The 19,395-nt window shown below is 36.4% G+C and overlaps 1 protein-coding gene across 1 annotated transcript in view; it reads right to left on the bottom strand.

Moving 5' to 3' along the window:
• LOC104503148 (tolloid-like protein 1) overlaps positions 1 to 19,395 on the bottom strand; it is a gene marked incomplete at its 5' end in the record, with an annotated part of 75,003 nt that overhangs the window by 20,405 nt on the left and 35,203 nt on the right. Inside the window, 6 exons of the mRNA XM_010150108.1 lie at positions 2,278 to 2,438; positions 4,826 to 4,951; positions 6,425 to 6,620; positions 13,294 to 13,439; positions 14,482 to 14,598; positions 16,004 to 16,106. Coding sequence (XP_010148410.1) covers positions 2,278 to 2,438; positions 4,826 to 4,951; positions 6,425 to 6,620; positions 13,294 to 13,439; positions 14,482 to 14,598; positions 16,004 to 16,106 — 849 coding nt within the window. The remainder of the gene's footprint in view (positions 1 to 2,277; positions 2,439 to 4,825; positions 4,952 to 6,424; positions 6,621 to 13,293; positions 13,440 to 14,481; positions 14,599 to 16,003; positions 16,107 to 19,395) is intronic.

Genomic DNA, 19,395 nt, shown 5'->3' on the forward strand with positions numbered 1-19,395 from the left:
TCTTTTTTTACTTTTCCCTTACTCTAAAAACTTTTGTAAATGCTTATAAACGTTCATTGATACAGTGTAAGAATATTTTAAGATCTTTAAGGCATAACTATACTAAGCATTAAATTCAAAACTATATTTGATAGTTATTAGATATAGTTTAGATATAGTATCTGAAATTTAAGTTGCTTAGTAATATTTTCATTTAATCTAAGAATTAAAAATCCCAGCAACATTAGACTAAAATCTAGAGATATTCACCCTAAAAATTATACTTATCTTTGTGCTATAAACCACATACTCAACCTACAAACCTCTACTGCTTGCAACTCATAGATTAAAAAGAAAAAAAAAAAAAAGAATAATTCTTGCTTAGAAACTTACAGGATAAGTTATTAACCTGATTTATTTAAGACATTCATTTATTTACAAATATATACAACTGCACTATTAAAACCATACATCTTTGTTTAACAGTAGCATAGCTATAATTTGGAAGTCCGATGCATGTGATTTTCATTAAAAGGATAAAAATAAAATAAAATAATGTAATAAAAATAGCCTTACGCAAGGCCTACTACTCGTGATAATATTTCAGTACATAATCCCTTGGTCAACCTAAAGCCTTCCACCCAAAAACTTCTAAGCTTCTTAGGCTCAGCTATCAATCATTTAATCAAAAATGTCCCAGTTGTCTGCAATTAATGGCTTAAGAGAAAACAGTGGCCAGGAGGATTCATACGGAGGTTAGATTGTCCATTAAATCCAAGTTATATTTGATAAATCACCATTTCTAGTCAAAAAAGAAATGTCAGGGGAGCTGGAGGGGAACTGTAGAAAAGGATGTTTGGCCTTTGTTGCTCTCTGTCACTATGAAATATTAAATGATTGTCAATATTTCCAGTCGGTTTTAGTATAATGCATTCTAGATGTAAATTATATTTTCACTGTTACTGGAACATTTTTCACAAGTTGCAGAGTTGGAAAGTGACTAATTCAGTTGAAAATACTTTTATATAATATAGAAAACACAGAAGTTCATAAAACTTGAGTTACTATCACATGCTGATTTATATAAATTGCAAGATAAATTCACCTCAATGCATATGGTTTTCAAATATAGTTCACAACATTAATAAATCCCAGCAATTTCAGCAATACCTCAGTGGTTAGTTTTGATGGTTTCATAGATTTCATTTAGAAATAAAATTTAATTTCAGATGGGTTTAAAGTTCCTTCATACTACACTATATTTCAAAAATTTTACAAGTGTAAATGTAAAATCAAAATTGAAAAATGTAAATATAAAATATTAATATTTTAATATTGGAAAAGATGCATACATTTTATATCAGCACTCAAACAATATATTATAATGTTCCAGATATTATATGTTTCTTCTGATTTTCACAGGTACCATTCTTACTAATAATGTTTAATAATAAAAAGCTGAGATTTAGTAGCACAGGAGAGGTGCAAACCAAAGTTCCAGATATATACAGAGGAAGAATATACAGATGAACTCAATGGCTACGGCGTATTATGGTTTGTGTGTGGCAAGGGAACTCAATGGTGTAACACAGCAGTGCCTAGGAAGCAGAAGAGAGGCTGAAAAGATGACGTTGAAACCCGTATTTTACTGATTTGCACCAAAAAAACACAGCAACCCCCACCACTTTGTTTAAAGCCATAGGGCACAGACCATACCATATGGAGGTCTTTGACCTATCCCTATCCCCAGCCTGGGGATGGATCCCCCATGTCTCTGGGGCTGTCTAGCTCAAAAAATGCTGCTCTTCTATTATGCCTTATTTCTGGTAATGTTCCTTTTAAAGTATTTCCCCCATGAGACACTTGTAAGTGATTTAAATGCTCTCTCGCTCCACCAGTAACCACAGCTTATGTGTATTCTTTGTAGTCATAGTCTGTAAAGATGATTTGGTTTCTCTAGATTTTCTTCTCTTGAATTCCTTCCAATACGCCTCAGCCATTTGCTCTGTTTTACTTTGTTGATTAAAAAAAGTCAGCTGAGACTCAGCAGAGAACATTTTTTTTTTAATTTCTTGTAACACACACACATTTGGATGATATGTAGAAGAGACCTATTCTCTCCATGTTTGTTTTGAAAGAATCCAGAAACAGTCTCAAAATGAAAACAAGAATATCTATGGTTATTGTCAGTGTATCAACAGTCTACAGGAGTTTTATAAGACAATATCTATTTTGGAACACTCATGAAACTGGTTAGCGTGTAACAGATTGTGCAGCTCTTTGTTCACGGTTACTTACTTCATTCCCTTCTAACTCAAAAAACTCAAACTTCATTGAAATTCGGTATTGCGTTGGGGCAACCACCTGCCACACACAGTTTTTGTTTGGAGGATACTCTTTGGGCCACCCTGGTGTGGTTATAGTCCCATTTAGCTTTGTCAGGAGTCCTCCACAAGCAGCTGTAAAATTAAAAGGGAGAGCATCAATCCTTGACTGAAATTGTGTTTTACTATAAACAGAAGCACACTGAGAAGATTCAGTTCTCTCATTACTTATACTGCTGTAATGCCCAGACAGACTAATCAGAAACTTTTTTTATCATGCTTGGTGCAAACAAAGAGAAGGAGACAGCCCGTATCTTGAACAGCTTGCAGGTTTGTGGACAGAGATAAGATTCAGGACTACACAAGGCGTTATCATATTCATTCTTTTCCCTTCCCTCCAGAGACTCTGGTTATTCTCTCGCAGTCTTTCTCATGCTAGTCGTCTGACCTCACTGCCCTCCTCAGGACCTTGACCACCCCTCTTCTGATGGACGGACTACTTAAGATGTGCTTCGCATTACCCCCTCTTCTCTCCTTGGTTATTGATCCAGAATCAGCCCTGCCTGTCTCAGCTCATGTAGTTGCATATGCTTCCCATAATCTACTAGTTAGTGTCACTTCTTTGGGATAGCAGTCATGTATTCTTCAGTCACAACTATTTTTGCTGAACTATGGATGTTCAAGTAATTGAGAAGATACCTATCACTTTTAAAGATACGCTGAATAGTCACCTCCATACAACAGGACAATACAGTACTATGTGAATGCAGTTCAGGATAAAAACATTAATATTTTCCAGCTGTGGATTTTTTTTTTTTTTAAAAAAAAGGAAAGTAATGAGATTTGCAGGAGGCTCTTGATCACATTCTGCTGCATTGATACCATTACAGCACTGGAAATCATCCACAAATCTCTTCCTAAAGGTTGGGGAAAGCTCCATGTACTTCCAGCTGCTCTGTGCTAACACCGAATGTTTTTTCTCCTTTTGACAGAGTTGCTTTTCTGTTTGGATGCTGAGAAGGTATTCCTCCTTTATTTCTCAGAGGCAGAGGGAATAGTTTTCTGAAAGACTGGTAATCTTCCCTAATATTCTGACTCAGGTCAGCAGGCAGACTAAACCAAAGTCCTGACATAAATTTGGGCTGATCATCAAAGGCCCAGAGTTCAAACCTCCATCTTCATAGTCTCCCTTATATTAACCTTGTTTTTCACAAACTGCCTAACATGCAGACCTCTAAATAATTTGTTTTTGCAATGTGCTCACTATTAAAGTGGACACACACACAACTAAAAACCAACCAGAGCCACAATCCAACATGCCTGTAGTATAGGACTATCACCACCTCACACACACAAACAAACAAACAAGACCAACCCCACAGAATAAAAAGCAAAACAACAAAATGTGGAAAGAAATTAAGAAAAATTATCCTATATGGTGACAAATCATAAATTAAAGCCAGGAAACTGGAAAAGAGAGAGACCAGTGAATTGGATCAGAAGAAAACCGTAACTCTGAGCACTCCAATTTTCAAACTCCATTCACTACTCAAACAGATGAACTAAGAATAAATTGTGCTATCCTTGAATTTATTGGTGTTTATGAATAAAAATTTGACGATTGATGCATAGCGATCAAAAGTTTTTGCTTCTTTCCTGTGATATGAAATATGGACAGAATGTAAAAATGTATCTCAGTCCAATCCTATGTTTACACAGACTTCCACTTCTCAGGTTTTTATTTCTCTAAATGATTTTTGAACACACTTTGCTCACCCTGAAAAGTAGAATTTATTTGCAGCAAGAAAAATCTACAACCTGACTGGAAGTGGGAAGGATTTCTCTGAGCTTCGAGCTAGAATAAAGGATCCTGCTCTTCAAACCTGCCAGCTTCTCCATCACATCCCAGTCAGAGGTGATCAGAGAGATTATTAAATTCTCCATTTCTGAGACACTAGCACTTTGCTGTGCTGATAACTGTCTCCAGGGTGTGAGACTTTGCTTTAATGAGTATGAATAATAAGTGGTTTGGTTTGGATATCAGGAGGAAGTTCTTCACGGAGAGGGTGGTGAGGCACTGAACAGGTTGCCCAGGTAAGCTGTGGATGCCCCATCCCTGGAAGTGTTCAAGGCCAGGCTGGATGACGCTTTGAGCAACCTGGTCTAGTGGAGGGTGTCCCTGCCCATGGCAGGGGGGTTGGAACTGGATGATCTTTAAAGTCCCTTCCAACCCAAACCGTTCTATGATTGTATGATTCTAAGATACAAAGTCCTATTTTGCATCATTCCAAACCAGCTAACAGCAAAACCTGTAAAGCTAGATTTGTGACAGACACTGGGTGAAGACGACTGTTATGGACAGATGTTACTCTGGCACAATTACTTAAAAGGGAGCACTGGTTTTCCAGGTTGAGTTCCACAGATCTCACACTGCTAGCACAGAGCACGAGAGGTGTAGCATTTCATTCAAGCAATGGCACCCTGTGAGCTTTAAGAGCCCATAACACAGCAACGCACTGTACCTTCACAACTCTTTTTGTCAGGACCAAGTTCATAGCCAGGATCGCAGGCGCACTGGTAACTGCCCAGAGTATTTACACAGCGCTGCTCACAGCCACCATTGTCTGGTTTGGCACATTCATCTTCCTCTGCCAAGACAGGGAAGAATGCAAAACTGTGTTAAATAATTACCTTCCTCAGCTGTAATTTCTGGATCAATATTAACCCAGAAAACTGTATGCATGCCATTATAAGGTGCATTACATAACACACTGTGACTGCTGACTAGAGGATTGTCAAATGCTAAGGAGACCTGCAATGGAGAAAATAAAAATTTGTCCTTTGCCAGGTTTGGGTGGGTTTTTTTGTTGTTGTTTTGGGTTTGTTTGGGTTTTTTTGGTTTTTTTACAATACCTACTGACAGCTGCAGACCTAATTCATAAGCACTTTGTGGGCAGCACACAATAATTCAGGCAGCCGTAATCTAAAGGTTGTATAGAGTATTGAAAGAAAAATTGAAAATCCACAGCAGGGTCATTTGAAGGGCACTTTATCTCCCACAGCATCAAGTTGTGTATTATCCTAAATTCATACTCAAAACCAGATTAACAGAATCCTCAAATCCCAGGTTTTCATTCTACTGATATTAAAGGAAACAAGATACATCAGAGATGGGGGAGGGAAAGAAATAACGTATTATCTCTACTAGCTCTGAAGTATACCCACGAGATTCATTGTTAAAATATTCCTCAGATGTTGAAATATTGTTTCCTTACACCAGAACAAGTAATTTCTTAGGAATAAATCACAGCTCTCACTCTTATGTCTACAGCCTTCAAAATTATAATTGTCTACAGTGAAAACTAACAATTAGGGTGAGAAAAGCCCTAGCTGGTAGCTTTTCAAAAGACCAGAGAGGTTCTCCTGATGAGGTGACCTGTATTTTGGGTGTCATCATGTCCACACCACTACTAGTGTCCTTCACTGTGCCACAGGCAGCACAGAGTAGAAATTACACACTCCCCAGTAGTACTTACAGCAGCAGTTTTATGACACACACACACACACCCCTGCCCAAAACTGAAGGAAGACTGTGAGATCAGTGACCAGCATTTCTCAGCTGTTTTGTGTTTGGGGTTTTTTGTTGCTCACAGAAAGCAATACATTGATAAAGCAGCCTAACACAGCAAATGGATTATAAAACCCACAACATTTAGACAAAAGAAAAAAACCTTAACAGAAAAGACCTATTTGTGATTATACTATTTAACTTTATATTCGATAACACAGTGTCAAAAAAGCCATTTTTTACAAGACCAGATATGTTTCACAGGCGTTTCAAAACTAAGCTGATTATTTGAACCTGAAGAGAGTAGGAAATTGCACTGAATATGTTCCTTCATTCTTTGGACATATTTTACAAGAAGATTCAAATACCTCTACTGGTGTTTGGTTTTTTTTGATAAAATTGTGTGCCCGGGTAACAAATATGCTGGAGACAGTACAGAACAGATATTAGTAAAAACAAGTTGAGAAATATTTTTGCTATCCTGTCATAATTTTTCTATTACAAAACGAAGAGATAAGCAGTTCACAGATCCCAAAATATGCGTTGACTTTACCTTTAAAGAAGTTAGCTGCAAACCCTGCTTTGTTAACAGTTCCATCAGAAACAAACTTCATCCACAGGGTATTAGAGGTAGATCTAATGTCTTCTGGCTTGTCGTAGCCACAAAAGTGACCAATTAAAGGACTGTTCTCATTTGTTCCATCTCGAATTTCCAAGTAGTCATATGCACAGTTATCATGTCTTTCAATCTGTAAAAAATTATTTTTAAAGTGACATATTTGAACTTGACCATAAATATCAAACATCAATCAGATAATAAGCAGATTAGACATTTGTCAAAGTTAAGGTTAGTATTCTCTGTTTAGGGTTCAATCATCAGGAAGATGTATACGCATCACTGGACTGTATTTAACTATACTCGTCTTCTACAAGAAAAATTGTTGAGATGTTACACTGTGCACAACAGTCTAACTGGAAAAAAGTAACTAGAAAAGAGGCACTTGCCTCTAAGCTTTGCAATGTTCTGTCAAATTCCTACTCTGAGATCAAGTCTTCCTTTCTCACTTATATGCAAGTATACAAGATTGATGATTCAGTAACTATATAGATCATAAATATTGATTTTGAAATATTAAAACCTTCTATTTTCATTACTATGAATAAGATTTTTTAGTCATTATCAACCTCTGCTATTTCAGGTGATGATCAATATTTTATTTTCTTCCCTTATCATCAACACAGTTGCTTTTGTTGCTACCCACTGATGTTGTGGGGTAAACGTAAAAAAATTAGAGTACCTTATTAGTTTTGGGCATCTGTAGAACTAGATTCAAACACACTTTCAAAATTATCAGCTTTTAGGTAGCCAATGGAACAGATGACAAAAAATACATATTCATTTTGTTTCTGCAGCTGATGTGCCTGGTTTCTGTTGGACGATTCTTGATTTCAGGTGTCTTCTTTTGATTTTCTGGGTTAATGAATGAATTTTTTTGTACTGTTTAAGAAACCTACTGACACCAGAACAACTGAAAATGTCCCTCATTTAAAAGTCCTGCCAGATGACATCCAAACAGTGCTTAATATGTGAGTGGATGTGTGCATTTCTACTTGGGTAGCAAGCCTTGTGCTCTTTATGTAACAGTATTCGTAGAGTCAGTCAGAGTGGGAATTGCAACAAAGAAAAATGCAGTAGCACCCCAAATATGATCCTAACCAGAGCCTGAATATTTTATGATTCCTGTCTTTATTGAGAGAGTATCTTTCCCAACAGAATTAAAAACCCTCTTGATCTGGGTCATTATACTGCAGGATTACTTCACATTATTCAAGTGATATAGAATCTTAGTTATAAAAGAATTAACTAAATCCAAGCATTCAAAAATAATTCCTCTAAGACAACTGTTGTTCCACTAAGTGGCTGAATCGTGAGGTAGGTTTAGGTATGGGAGGCAGCATCACATTCAGGGAGAAGGGGTTAAAGAAGCCTCAAATTTAAGTCTGCAAATCCAATATCTGTTAAAATGACAAAGTCCAAACCAACCCCAAAACATCCACATATTGTCTCCAGACAGAGTTTTTCTTGCACATAAGCTGCACAGTTAATACCAGTGACTGCTGGTACTCTGCTCTAATTGTGCAGTAAGTCCAACACTAAGCTAAGTAACCACCACAGACTAAGGAGATTTTATTTAGCATATTAGGAATTCTGCTTCTTTTATGTAAGAGGGAAAATTAGGGAAAGGGGCTGTTTGATTTTATTTCATTTTAATGGCATCAGAATATGGCACTTACACATAAAATTTGTCTGTCTTCTTTCCAACTTTGCAATTCTTCAAGTATTTACATATGTAATTTTCTCCCACTCATTTCTCTGGCACAAACCATATTGCCATTTACTGTAATTTCTTAGCTGTTTGCTCAGGAATTGCTTTGGCCAGAGTTCGGGAAATTAGTGAGAAAATTCCTAAAGATCTGGGATGCAACTACCTATTGCTGACTTCAATGGCAATTGTTTGTTTACAACTAAAATCGTTAGGCATGTGCCTACCTGAGAACTGGTAAGTTTTTGACATAGTACTATCAATTCCAAATTTTCATTACTATAAATAATAAAGTTTAAACACATGACATCACATTCTTACTTGAAACAAAGTCTGCCTTGTTATCTCAGTAAAAATTGTATTGTACTCTGATGTAGAAAGAAGTGACCGGGTCCAAAGCCCAGTAATATCAATGAAGGAATTGTGTATTTTCTCCACGTCTGTGATCATTTCACTACTCAAGACTTTTAATTAACATGTTTTTTCCATGTTTCCATGTTTTATGGGGTAATATGGAAACTATGACTTTTCAGAAGCGAAGTTCAGCTCTGAGTTACATGTACCAAATTCTTATTAAGGTAAATCTTTAGTTTCTTTACTGAGAATCACTCTAGCAGAAGACAACAGCTAAAAATATATTTTGTACAGCAGTAAGATGCTAAACTTCCTAAGACTATAAAAATTACACAACTTACAAAGTGCTATTGATTATCAACAAAACAATTTGAAAACTGGCCACTCTACTATTTTCATTTATTTTTAGTGTGCTATTAATGCAAGTGTTGCCATTATTATTATAAATATTATCATATTAAGGGATTAAATCATTATGCCTGTATATAAACATACAGAAGTGTATTTTGTTTTTGCGAAATGATAATTGGTGCTAAGGAACTTGGTAACCAATGAAAAAGAGCTAGTATAAAATGTGCTTTGCTTATCTGTACCTCAGGTTTTAAGACGCCATGGTACTGCCATCTAGGAACACTGCCATACAAAGACCTATTACTCTTACAATAGCCTCTTATTCGTCCTACTACAAGGATAGAAAAATCTCTTCAAGTTAATGAAAGGAGTCCCCATGAGTTCAGTTGTAACCGGACTGATCCTGTAAACCATATTTACCGGAGCATTACAATTTCACAAGTTTGATATTATATGTGGATGAGAAGAAATATGCAAAATGTTAGCAAATACAAAATAGCATCAATAAACAGGTTTTACAGAAAAATGCATTGCTTATAGGAGAAAGATATCATCAGTTCCTGAAGGCATTGGAAAAAACATGGAATTTGAATGGCATTAGAGATCTAAGTTGAGAAAATGCCAGAAAAAAGTCCTAAGACAGACACATAAGCACATTAAGAAATCTGGAGAAATTGAAAGCCAGAGATTTTCTCAACATCCACTCTCAAAAGAAAATAAAATTCCTTTTACATAGACTTAGTTTTGAAAAAGACACCACCATCCAGAGGGACCTTGGCAGGCTTGAGAAGTGTTCAACAAGGCCAAGTGCAAGGTCCTGCACCTGGGTCTGGGCAATCCCAAGCACAAGTACAGGCTGGATGGAGAGTGGATTGAGAGCAGCCCTGAGGAGAAGGACTTGGGGGTACTGGTGGAGAAAAAGCTGAACGCAAGCTGGCAGTGTGTGCTGGCAGCCCAGAAAGTCAGTCATATCCTGGGCTGTATCCAGAGAAGCATGGCCAGCAGGTTGAGGGAGGGGATTCTCCCTCTCTGCTCAGCTCTTGTGAGACCCCACCTGGAGTACTGCGTCCAGGTCAGCGGCTTCCAACAGAAGCAGGACATGGACCAGTGGACCTGTTGGAGCGAGTCTTATAGCAGCCTTATAGCACCTTCCAGTACCTGAAGGGGGCCTGCAAGAAAGCTGGAGAGGGACTTTTCACAAGCTCACACAGTGATAAAACAAGGGCCAATGGCTTTAAACAGAAAGAATGTAGATTTAGATTAGATAAAAGGAAGAAATTCTTCATGGTGAGGGTGGTGAGGCACTGGAACAGGTTGCCCAGAGAAGCTGTGGATGCCCCATTCCTGGAAGTGTTCAAGGCCAGGCTGGATGAGGCTTTGAGCAACCTGGTCTAGTGGAGGGTGTTCCTACCCATGGCAGGGGGGTTGGAACTAGATGGTCTTTACGGTCCTTTCCAATCCAAGCTATTCTGTGATTCTATGAATGATTTTAGACCAAAGTATATCTGGTTAAAAATTACAGATTACCTTTGTTTTGTAGCACTCTGTCAAAAGAAAAAAAAAAAAAGGATTTGAAGATCAAATCCTGGAACAATCATTTTTTTCAGGTGAAATCTTCCAATTTCTTTTTGTCATTTTAAATTTATTTTTTGATAAATCCACATTCCAGTACAAGTAAATTGATCTGACTCAGGTCATAGACTTTAGTCATAAAAGGTGGGATACATGCCTAGTGGAATCAGAATCTCAGATAAATTTTATTCCCTGACTTATGTAAAAATAGTTTAAATGAACACTATCTGCATAAAGATTAACAAGGCCACTCGACTGAGGAAGATTGATATATGACTCAGCTTTACAAACCCTCTGGATTGCCTTAGCTGCTGAGACTTCATGCTAATGAAAGTTCTTTAAAAAAAAACCCCAAACCAAACCCACTAAAAATAAAACACCAAGATCCACTAATTTTCAAAGGACAATATAACAAAGGTGACTACAACAATGAAGCAAAAAGATGGAGTGACCACTCATAGAATCATAGAATGGTTTGGATTAGAAGGGTCCCCAACATCTCTGCTGTCACCTAGATACTGAAAACTGTAGCTGCCCATTATGCTGCCAAATAATAAAGGACAATCCCACACTCAGTGGATAATGCGTTGGCCACAGCAGGCAAAACAAGATGACTCATTGATACAGTTTGAAATTCTCAGCTTCCCTAGTGCTTTCATTTCAGAGTGAAAGTTATTTATACAGTTATTTTTTCTAGCATTACATATGGATAATGAGAATTCCTCTTACTTAACTGTACCTTTCAAAGGACAGAGAAGTAATTTTCTCACAAACACGCTGCAATAACTCTTTGACCTGACATTTACTTTTTTTGATCTCAGCTGGCATGAAGAACCGTGATTTTTTTAAACAACTTTTTGTTTTACTGGGCAGTGCACCAAGGGTTCATTCCAGAGGGGGATTTAATACCAAAGAACAGAACACCTACATTCAGGCACTTGGACCTGAAATGGAAATCAGACCCAATGGTGAATGTCTAGGCAAGGCACTTCAGAGCAGATTCCAAAGAAACTCTCCCTCTCAGCGGGGAGCCCTATGGGTGAGCCAGTAAGAAACATTTCTAAGACAGACATAACAGAAGTCTTGCGCCATTCTGAGACACCTCATTTGGTGTTCAAGAGCATCTAGACATGCTGGAATCACAGCTTAGACTGTCCCTGGAAAAGTATGTACCTTTCAGGTTTCTACTATTGGATTTTTTTTTTCTTTCAAAACACATCTAGCAGAGGCACTTACTTGAGACTACCACTAAACTATAATTCTGCTCAATTTCCTCTTTCTTCTTATGAGGTATCAGTCCACATGTTTCATTCACCTCTGGAGAGTGCCATAATACTAAACAGTCTGGGGGAAAAACTCAGCATTTCTTCTTACAGCCTTAACCACAAGCCTACTAAATCGTGCTCTCATTTGATGGTCCTTTGCTTTTAATTATTCTCTATATGGTGAGGCATGAAAATGCCATCTTCACACTTGCAAATAGTCCATAATTTGTTGATCAGAAAAAGGTTCTGAAAGATAAGAAGTGATGGAAGTTTGATTCTCCATGAGAAGACATTGATCTGCATCCGTTCAAGCGGTAATGTACCATGCACGTAGACCAACGCTGAGCATCTGCATGGAGATCAATACTATCACAAGTCTCTCATGCCGAGGCATAGTGCCATTTCTCTTGGAATCACACTAAGAAGTGTTGAGCACCAATGGCAGATGAGAAAAGCTTCATATCTTGTCAGTAAATTATATAAAGCTACTGAAAACATTGTTCTTTTTAAGCAGTGATTAAAAAGAGAGACTGACATACTACGTTAAGTAAACTTGAGCCAGGTCATGCAGAGTTTGGATGATATTGGGAAAACTTTGAGTGAGAAGAGCTGATCTTGTCTGCACTAGATCCAACATTAATTCAGGATATGAAAAAGGGAAAATAAAGTAGAATCTGTAAAATTATTAAAATTTCCATTGTTTACATTCATAATTGCTGATAAAGTCCCAAATCCTTGCTAACGCATGCTCAGACCTTTCATCAGTCAGAGCAAACATGTGCCATAATCCTGAAGTCTGTTTGCGAGACTAAAACTACAGGTTGGAAATTATATCTAGATTTACTATACTTGTGTTTATATCTATGTGCACTATAAAGCCAAAAGTTTAGATTTCAAAAAAGAGTGTTCTTCATGTCATTACTGCTGAAACACATTCAAATAAAACAACTGAACTCAAAGTATGTTACTACATTTATCTACAAAATTCAAGGCAGTGTGTCATGTTTACATAAAAAGACAAATGAAATTATTTTTCTTTGTTATACAATAATTTACCACTGTTAAGCAATGTTATGCACAGAGAGACATACACTAAAGGCACACAAGTATGACTCACCATGGCTTTTTTCTTCCCTTTCTAAATCTAGGTTTGAAAACTGAATTTAAGTAGGCTTTTTTTTTTTCTTTTTTCTCAAAGCAAAAGCCAAAACCACAGTGGTTTCTTTCCAGATAGACATTCCTTTTTAACACTAAGATTTAGCAAAGATAAAAATTCCTGATTATTTAACAGAATATTAAAGCAGTCTTGCTGAACTGGATTATGTATCTGCTAAACTGTGACTATTGTCAGTACTTTAAATATTCTACTTCAAGTAGCATAGAAAACATTAAAAACCTTGTAGAAAGGAAGGTTTCATGGAGAATAAAATTGGATTCTGAAGCTTATTTTTCATAAGGAATTCTTAAATTCATTCACAGGTTTAATAAGGTTTCTCTTAAATGTCACTGTCATTTATCTATTAGATGCTTTTCTGAGATCAGTTGAAAGGCTTTACCTCAAATGCTTGAAAGGTTAATCCTACATTGTAGTTTTCTGACACCGTTATTTTCCACACACATTCCTTCATTGGTCTGTAGTCATCTGGATAATTGGGAGACTGGATCTGGCCTTCATTCTTGTGGATTTCACCTCCACAGATAGCTGATAAAAGCATAAAATTCTTATTGTCAGTAATGAAATTCTCTGTTCCCCATGCCCAAACTGGAACTTTATGCTCCCCTTTTAAAAAACTAATGATAAGATTGTTCTGGAGAAGACTTAAAAAGTCTACCAAGGACAAATTATTGAAAACATAATCTGTTTAAACCATTATACATATTTCAGTTAACAAACGTAATTCAGCATTTCTAATAGCTTTAAACATGCCTACAGTGTTCAGGAAGACTTTGGAATCATGGATAATCTGAATCTATAGATTTTACAGAATATATTAAAAAGGTCAAAATACTTAACTTTCTATGTTTTTTCACCTTTGAAATTATTTAATAAACATTCTTCATTAATATTTAATAACCTTCAGAAAGAGACAAATAGGACAGAAATCTCATATTTTATAATGATCTATGCATTTTATCCTACAGTGTACCACTTCAAGCTTACACTGAATTTGAAGAAACAGCTAATATAAATAAAAAATATTTTCAAGGAAATTAAATGCACTTTTCAGGGTCCATACTGACAATCATGTACAGATCTGTGAATATCAACTAAATCATACAGTTTACTACCATAGGTTCACTATTTAAGAAAACAGGATCTATTTTAAACAGGTGAATGTTGACTTGTTAATATACTCAGTGTGTAGGAGTGACTCTATTAAGTCATTCTGAGCATATGGGAAACTTAAATCAGATTTTTCTGAAGAATAAACACAAACTTAAAGAAATCTTTCCACACACTAAGCACAAGAACATGCACATGTAGTTAATTAAAGAACTAGCAGAAAATGTTTATGAATATTACAAGTGGTGTCTCTGGACAAGAGGTCATCTGAAATATGATTGCAGAAAGATTTTCAAAATGTTCTATCTAGTAAGTTAACACCTACTGTCTCTTTTAGTACTAAAATATTGATTTCATATTAGTTTATTTCAGTTTGGTTTTTTTTTTTAAATATCCAAAGGTATCAGGTCAATATTTTTCTTCCATAATGAAGTCACTTTTAATGCTATAAGAGGTTTACCTTCATAAATTGCTGCAAAACCTTTCCCAACCCAGTTGCTGCTGCTGCGGAACTCGATCCACATCCTGCTGTCAGAGGATGCAAGGACTTCTGGCAGTTTGTCACCACAAAACCTGCCTAAAAACATGCAACCAGTAACTGCATCTTCTGCCACCTCTGAAGCCAAACATTGCAGACATTTATACAAGTGTTTGACATTATAAATAGGAGCAGCATAACCAATTCAGTGGAACTATTCACACATTTATGGTTAAGCACATATTTTTTTGCAGATCAAGACCTAATACACAAAGATTATATTATAAACCTTTCAGTACTTCTTTTCACTGCAGTGAGGCTCACAAGTCTAAGAATAAAACCTTAGGGTAATTAAGTAGAAAAATTATTGTTATAGATTATTTCTATACATATAAACTCAGGCATTTTAGAAGTGGAAAGTGAGTACTAACCTTGAGAAAAGAATGTAACCTAGGTCACCGTAATACTGCTCATTGTGTCTAAGGACCAAAGAGATTTAGAAACTAACATTTAAATGGCCCTAGACTATATTTTCCTCTTAAATTCAGCCTAGATAGGTGAAATTTCTGTTTGTCTAGGTGACAGAGAAGGGAGGAGGAGAAAAGGGTAATGACTATGGTCTTAATAGTTTCTTCTTTTGTTTTAAGGCCAAAAGATAGGCACTGCTGTTAAAAAGATGTCCTCAGTATCTGCTTTCCTGACTGTCTTTTGTGCTGTTGTTAAATTGTGGCTGTTATATGCTAACAAACAGTTTTAGTCTTCATTCTAAAACCAACAAAACTATCCCAAGAAGTTGGAGACGTTCGTGTTTCCTATGGTCTGAAATCGGAGAATTTTCGATCAGAGAAGATGACAAGCGTGACACCGAGTGTCTGTATTAGGCTGTGGCATTATGGGGTGTGAAATCTCCCCACCAACCCTATGAATGAAGAAAAGGATGGCTGCTGCTTCCTGCATATTCGCTGCAGCTCTGAGACATAATTCATTATTGCTTTGCATTTATTTTCTCTGCAAGAGTAGGGAAGGACATGCAAAGAATCAGAATTAACCTTCTATTCACAATTTCAAAAGTACAGGAACAGACTCGTAAGTACAACTTTACAGTGGTGCTCTCAACCACAGTGTATGTGCTCATCATGTGCTCTCTGGATTTCCCATCACATGCTCTACAGATTTTTCTGCATACGATTTCCCCATTTGTGTGAACAAAACTATGGCAACTTCATATTTCAATACCCATAAGCAAAGCAAAAAGTTGCACATTTCGTATTTTTCATTTTGCCACACATGCAGCTAACAGCTAGCTGCAATGAAAGGAATGCTTGAGACTTGAAGTCAGACAAACTTATTTGAGGCCATTTAGAGTTTTTTCCCCACCCTCAAGTTTAGATACATTCTAGACACCTAAAAAGCAAGGAGTTTGTTGTGGGTTCAACAGCCAGCAAGTCCACTGAATTCAGTAATTGTGTAACTATGGACAGTGCAGCATTCAGCACTTGCATACCAAGAAGAGGTGATTTTCTCCAGTAGCCATCTCTTACTTCAATATAGTCATACCAACAGAGACTGCTCTTGTAAAGGTCCATGGTGGTGAAGTTTAAAACGATCTGCAATCAGAGGAGAACACCTAATTAAATCACGTGTGGCTAATACTAGAAAACTATCATAACAACATTCTGCAGAACTGAAGCCATCTCTCCTCAATTCTTTCTTATGGTAAGTAAAAGTTGTTTGGGAACATTAAAAGTTTTTTATTTTGTCTTACTTATTTGGGCAGATTCAAGACCGACTACTTATATTTAATTGCTTACAGGGAGCTTTCCACAGAGAAATAAAAAATTGATAATGTTACTAAGGTAAAATAATGTGTTAATATAATTTTAAGTATGCTATTTGATAGTTTTCCTGCCAATTCCTCTTCCATTCCATTCTGATTATAATCAGCACTGACAAAAAAAAAAAAAAGGAAAAAATTGTTTTATTTTGGCTTTTGTTTCCTTCTACTATTGTTTTGACAGACTAATTTACTTTCAGACAAGTTAAATATTGACAATGGTGGACAATAATGCTGAAAACCATATCACTAGAACAAATGGTACACAGTCCCTTAATGACTTTTAATAAAACTATAATAAAGCTTTTTGTAAAAAAATCTGAATTCTGTGCATTTCCAGAACTTTCGAACTTGGACTCCCAATTTTACTGAATACATCTGTAAATAAGTGTATTTTCAATACTTAATATCAGAACTACCCTAGACCATTACATTATCCCACTTTAGTTTAGAAATACTAATCCTAAACTGACATAAACCTACGCTTTTAACACAGAAATAGGATTCATCCTGGATCACAGGATGGCATAATAGCTATAGTTTGGACACTGATTGGGACAGTCTTAGCATCATGTCCTGCAATTTCAGGGATAAATCCAAACAAGAAAATTTAAAATAATTCATATTTTGCATTATAAAATAATTTCCAATTCATACCCTTTCATTGGGTTTTGGTGTATTTGGGAAAAGACTCCATCTTCTTCCAAGTAAGTTCTTCAGTGTAAATAAATATTTCAACCTAACTAAAATTTATCTTTATTCACATATGAGCATAGAAGTGGTGTTATTTTTAACTTTGATTGTAGGAACTCACAATCAAACCTTGCTGTTATAAAGACAACATGAATTGCAGTTGAACAGTAGTAAATACCTCACACTGCAAAAATGTATCTCCATGGCAGCCTATGAAGCAGCTGTGAGTGTCCATTGAAAGGAGAAAAATTTACCCTTAGTCCAGCTGCAAGCAGGAAATATAACACCGCAACTGGGACAATGAACCCCAATAGTCAGACAGGATGGTTTATTTCCATCTTCTCTGAAGGCAACATGTGTCTCTCCAAAAACAACATAGTACAATATTAAACCAGAAAGGCAGAACTTTTTCAGACTGTTTAATTTTAAGATAAAAACTATTAGCTATTGGAGAAAACTAATTTAAAGATAACATAAAGCTTAGTGGTTCAGATATCTAGGTGGTAGAGAGTCATAGTAAAACTCTTCTCCAAACAATGAAAAATGGAGACAATCTTTCATAGCAAAACCCTATGTGTCTTAACTTTAGGTTAGCAGGGGTTTTGCTTTCCCATACTTTCCACAACAATAACTAAGTACATCCATGCAAGTAATTACATTCTCAAAAATCTCTTGTTTTCAATGGTGAATAGGAAATTCTGACTTAATCTTAAAAGCTCTATCTTCTCCTATTCCCTATTGCTGACACTATTGACTCTTTGAGTGGAAAACCAAGCTCACAGGTGATTCTATTCAGCTTTCACATTTACTACTATGATGCCACGGGAAACAAAACATCTGTAAGTCTACACATAAAACCCAACAGCCCTAAGTCCTGTACAGTGTGGTGCATTATATGGCAACCACAGCCTTGTGGGATAAAGGTATGGGACACGAAGCATGCCAAGGGTCATCAGAACAACACTGAATAAATTAATACCTGTTCTTATGGTCGAGTATGGCCAAACATTTATATCCACAAGCTGCTACCCCATCCACAAAACCTGCAAAAGGGTTGCTTAAACAGCAGTCTGCCTCTAGCACTGTGTTCTCCACGGGAACATCCTGCAAGCAGCTTTGGTACTTTTTTAGTGTAGCAGATGCAACAAAGATATCCTGACCTCTCCCTTTTGGCCTGTTCCTTCTGTCATTTTAGGGCCACAAAGGGAGGCAATAATTTAATCTTGGATCTATACACAAAGAATATCTGCTTCGATGGTAGTTTGATATTTTGGAAGTATATTTAAATAATATTAACTCATGTCCAGGCTGCCATTGGCACTCTGAATCATAAAGACCTATAACAAGGAATGTCATCAGATTATATTCTAGGCTTCCTTCCTGAGCTCAGCAATGAAAATTGACTAATCTGAAATCAGACAAAAATTGCTGTCCAATGCCACCTCTTTGTTGCAATAGAAATTACGGTGGGATGAATATATTTAACAAAAACATGCTCGTTATACCAAAAGGTTTGCAGTAATAGATATTCTAATATCTGGAAATATTTTTTCAATATAGATACCCTTTCCCTGAACTTTGAAAGGCAAAGCAAATTAAGTCCTAGTGGAAAAAAGTTCCAATTAATATCGTATTATGCATATAGAGGATATGTTCATAAGCATGGAATTTGAAAAGATAATGAAATGCTCACATATTTAATCATTCAGTGAATTAGAACAGCATAAAGTTTTTGTATAGAAAATACATCAAATGAGTGCCTTTAAAGCTTGAGCAGGTAGGGAATTATGGGGAGGGGAGAGGGAGTGTGGCTCGTGTATTTTGGGAGAGGTTTTTTCTGAAAGCCAGTAAGCAAGTCATTCAGACAGTCCACTGTTGAATCCAAGGATTTGAACTTCCAACTTCAAGACATCCAAGATTTGATTTTATATCTCCCATATCTTTGCAAGTTCTGCAAGCTAAACTTTAAGACTCCATTCCCATTTTAGGTGTGGCTAGTCAGGTTAAGTATGACAAATTTCAACAGCAGAGTAACAACTAGAATGATTCAATAAAGCACAGCCCACACTTTGGACGTACACTCCACAGGGCAAGCACTACAATCTGGGTTTCTACCTAACAAGCTCTATCTTCAATCGTTGCCAGCTTTTATCAGGGCCTTGGAGAAAAATATTTTATTTCTTTTTACTTTTTTAAAACAGGAAGAATCTTTTCTTTCCAGTGTTATTGAGAAAACAGACAGAAATCCTTCAATACCACACTACTCATTTTTCAGACTATTGCAGTTTTCCTAACTATGAAGACAGGCTGAGAGATTTGGGCTTGTTCAGCCTGGAGAAGAGAAGGCTCCGAGGAGACCTCATTGCAAC

Source organism: Eurypyga helias, unplaced genomic scaffold (assembly GCF_000690775.1).
Source record: "Eurypyga helias isolate BGI_N326 unplaced genomic scaffold, ASM69077v1 scaffold7270, whole genome shotgun sequence".
In the NCBI taxonomy this organism is placed as follows: Eukaryota; Metazoa; Chordata; class Aves; order Eurypygiformes; family Eurypygidae; genus Eurypyga; species Eurypyga helias.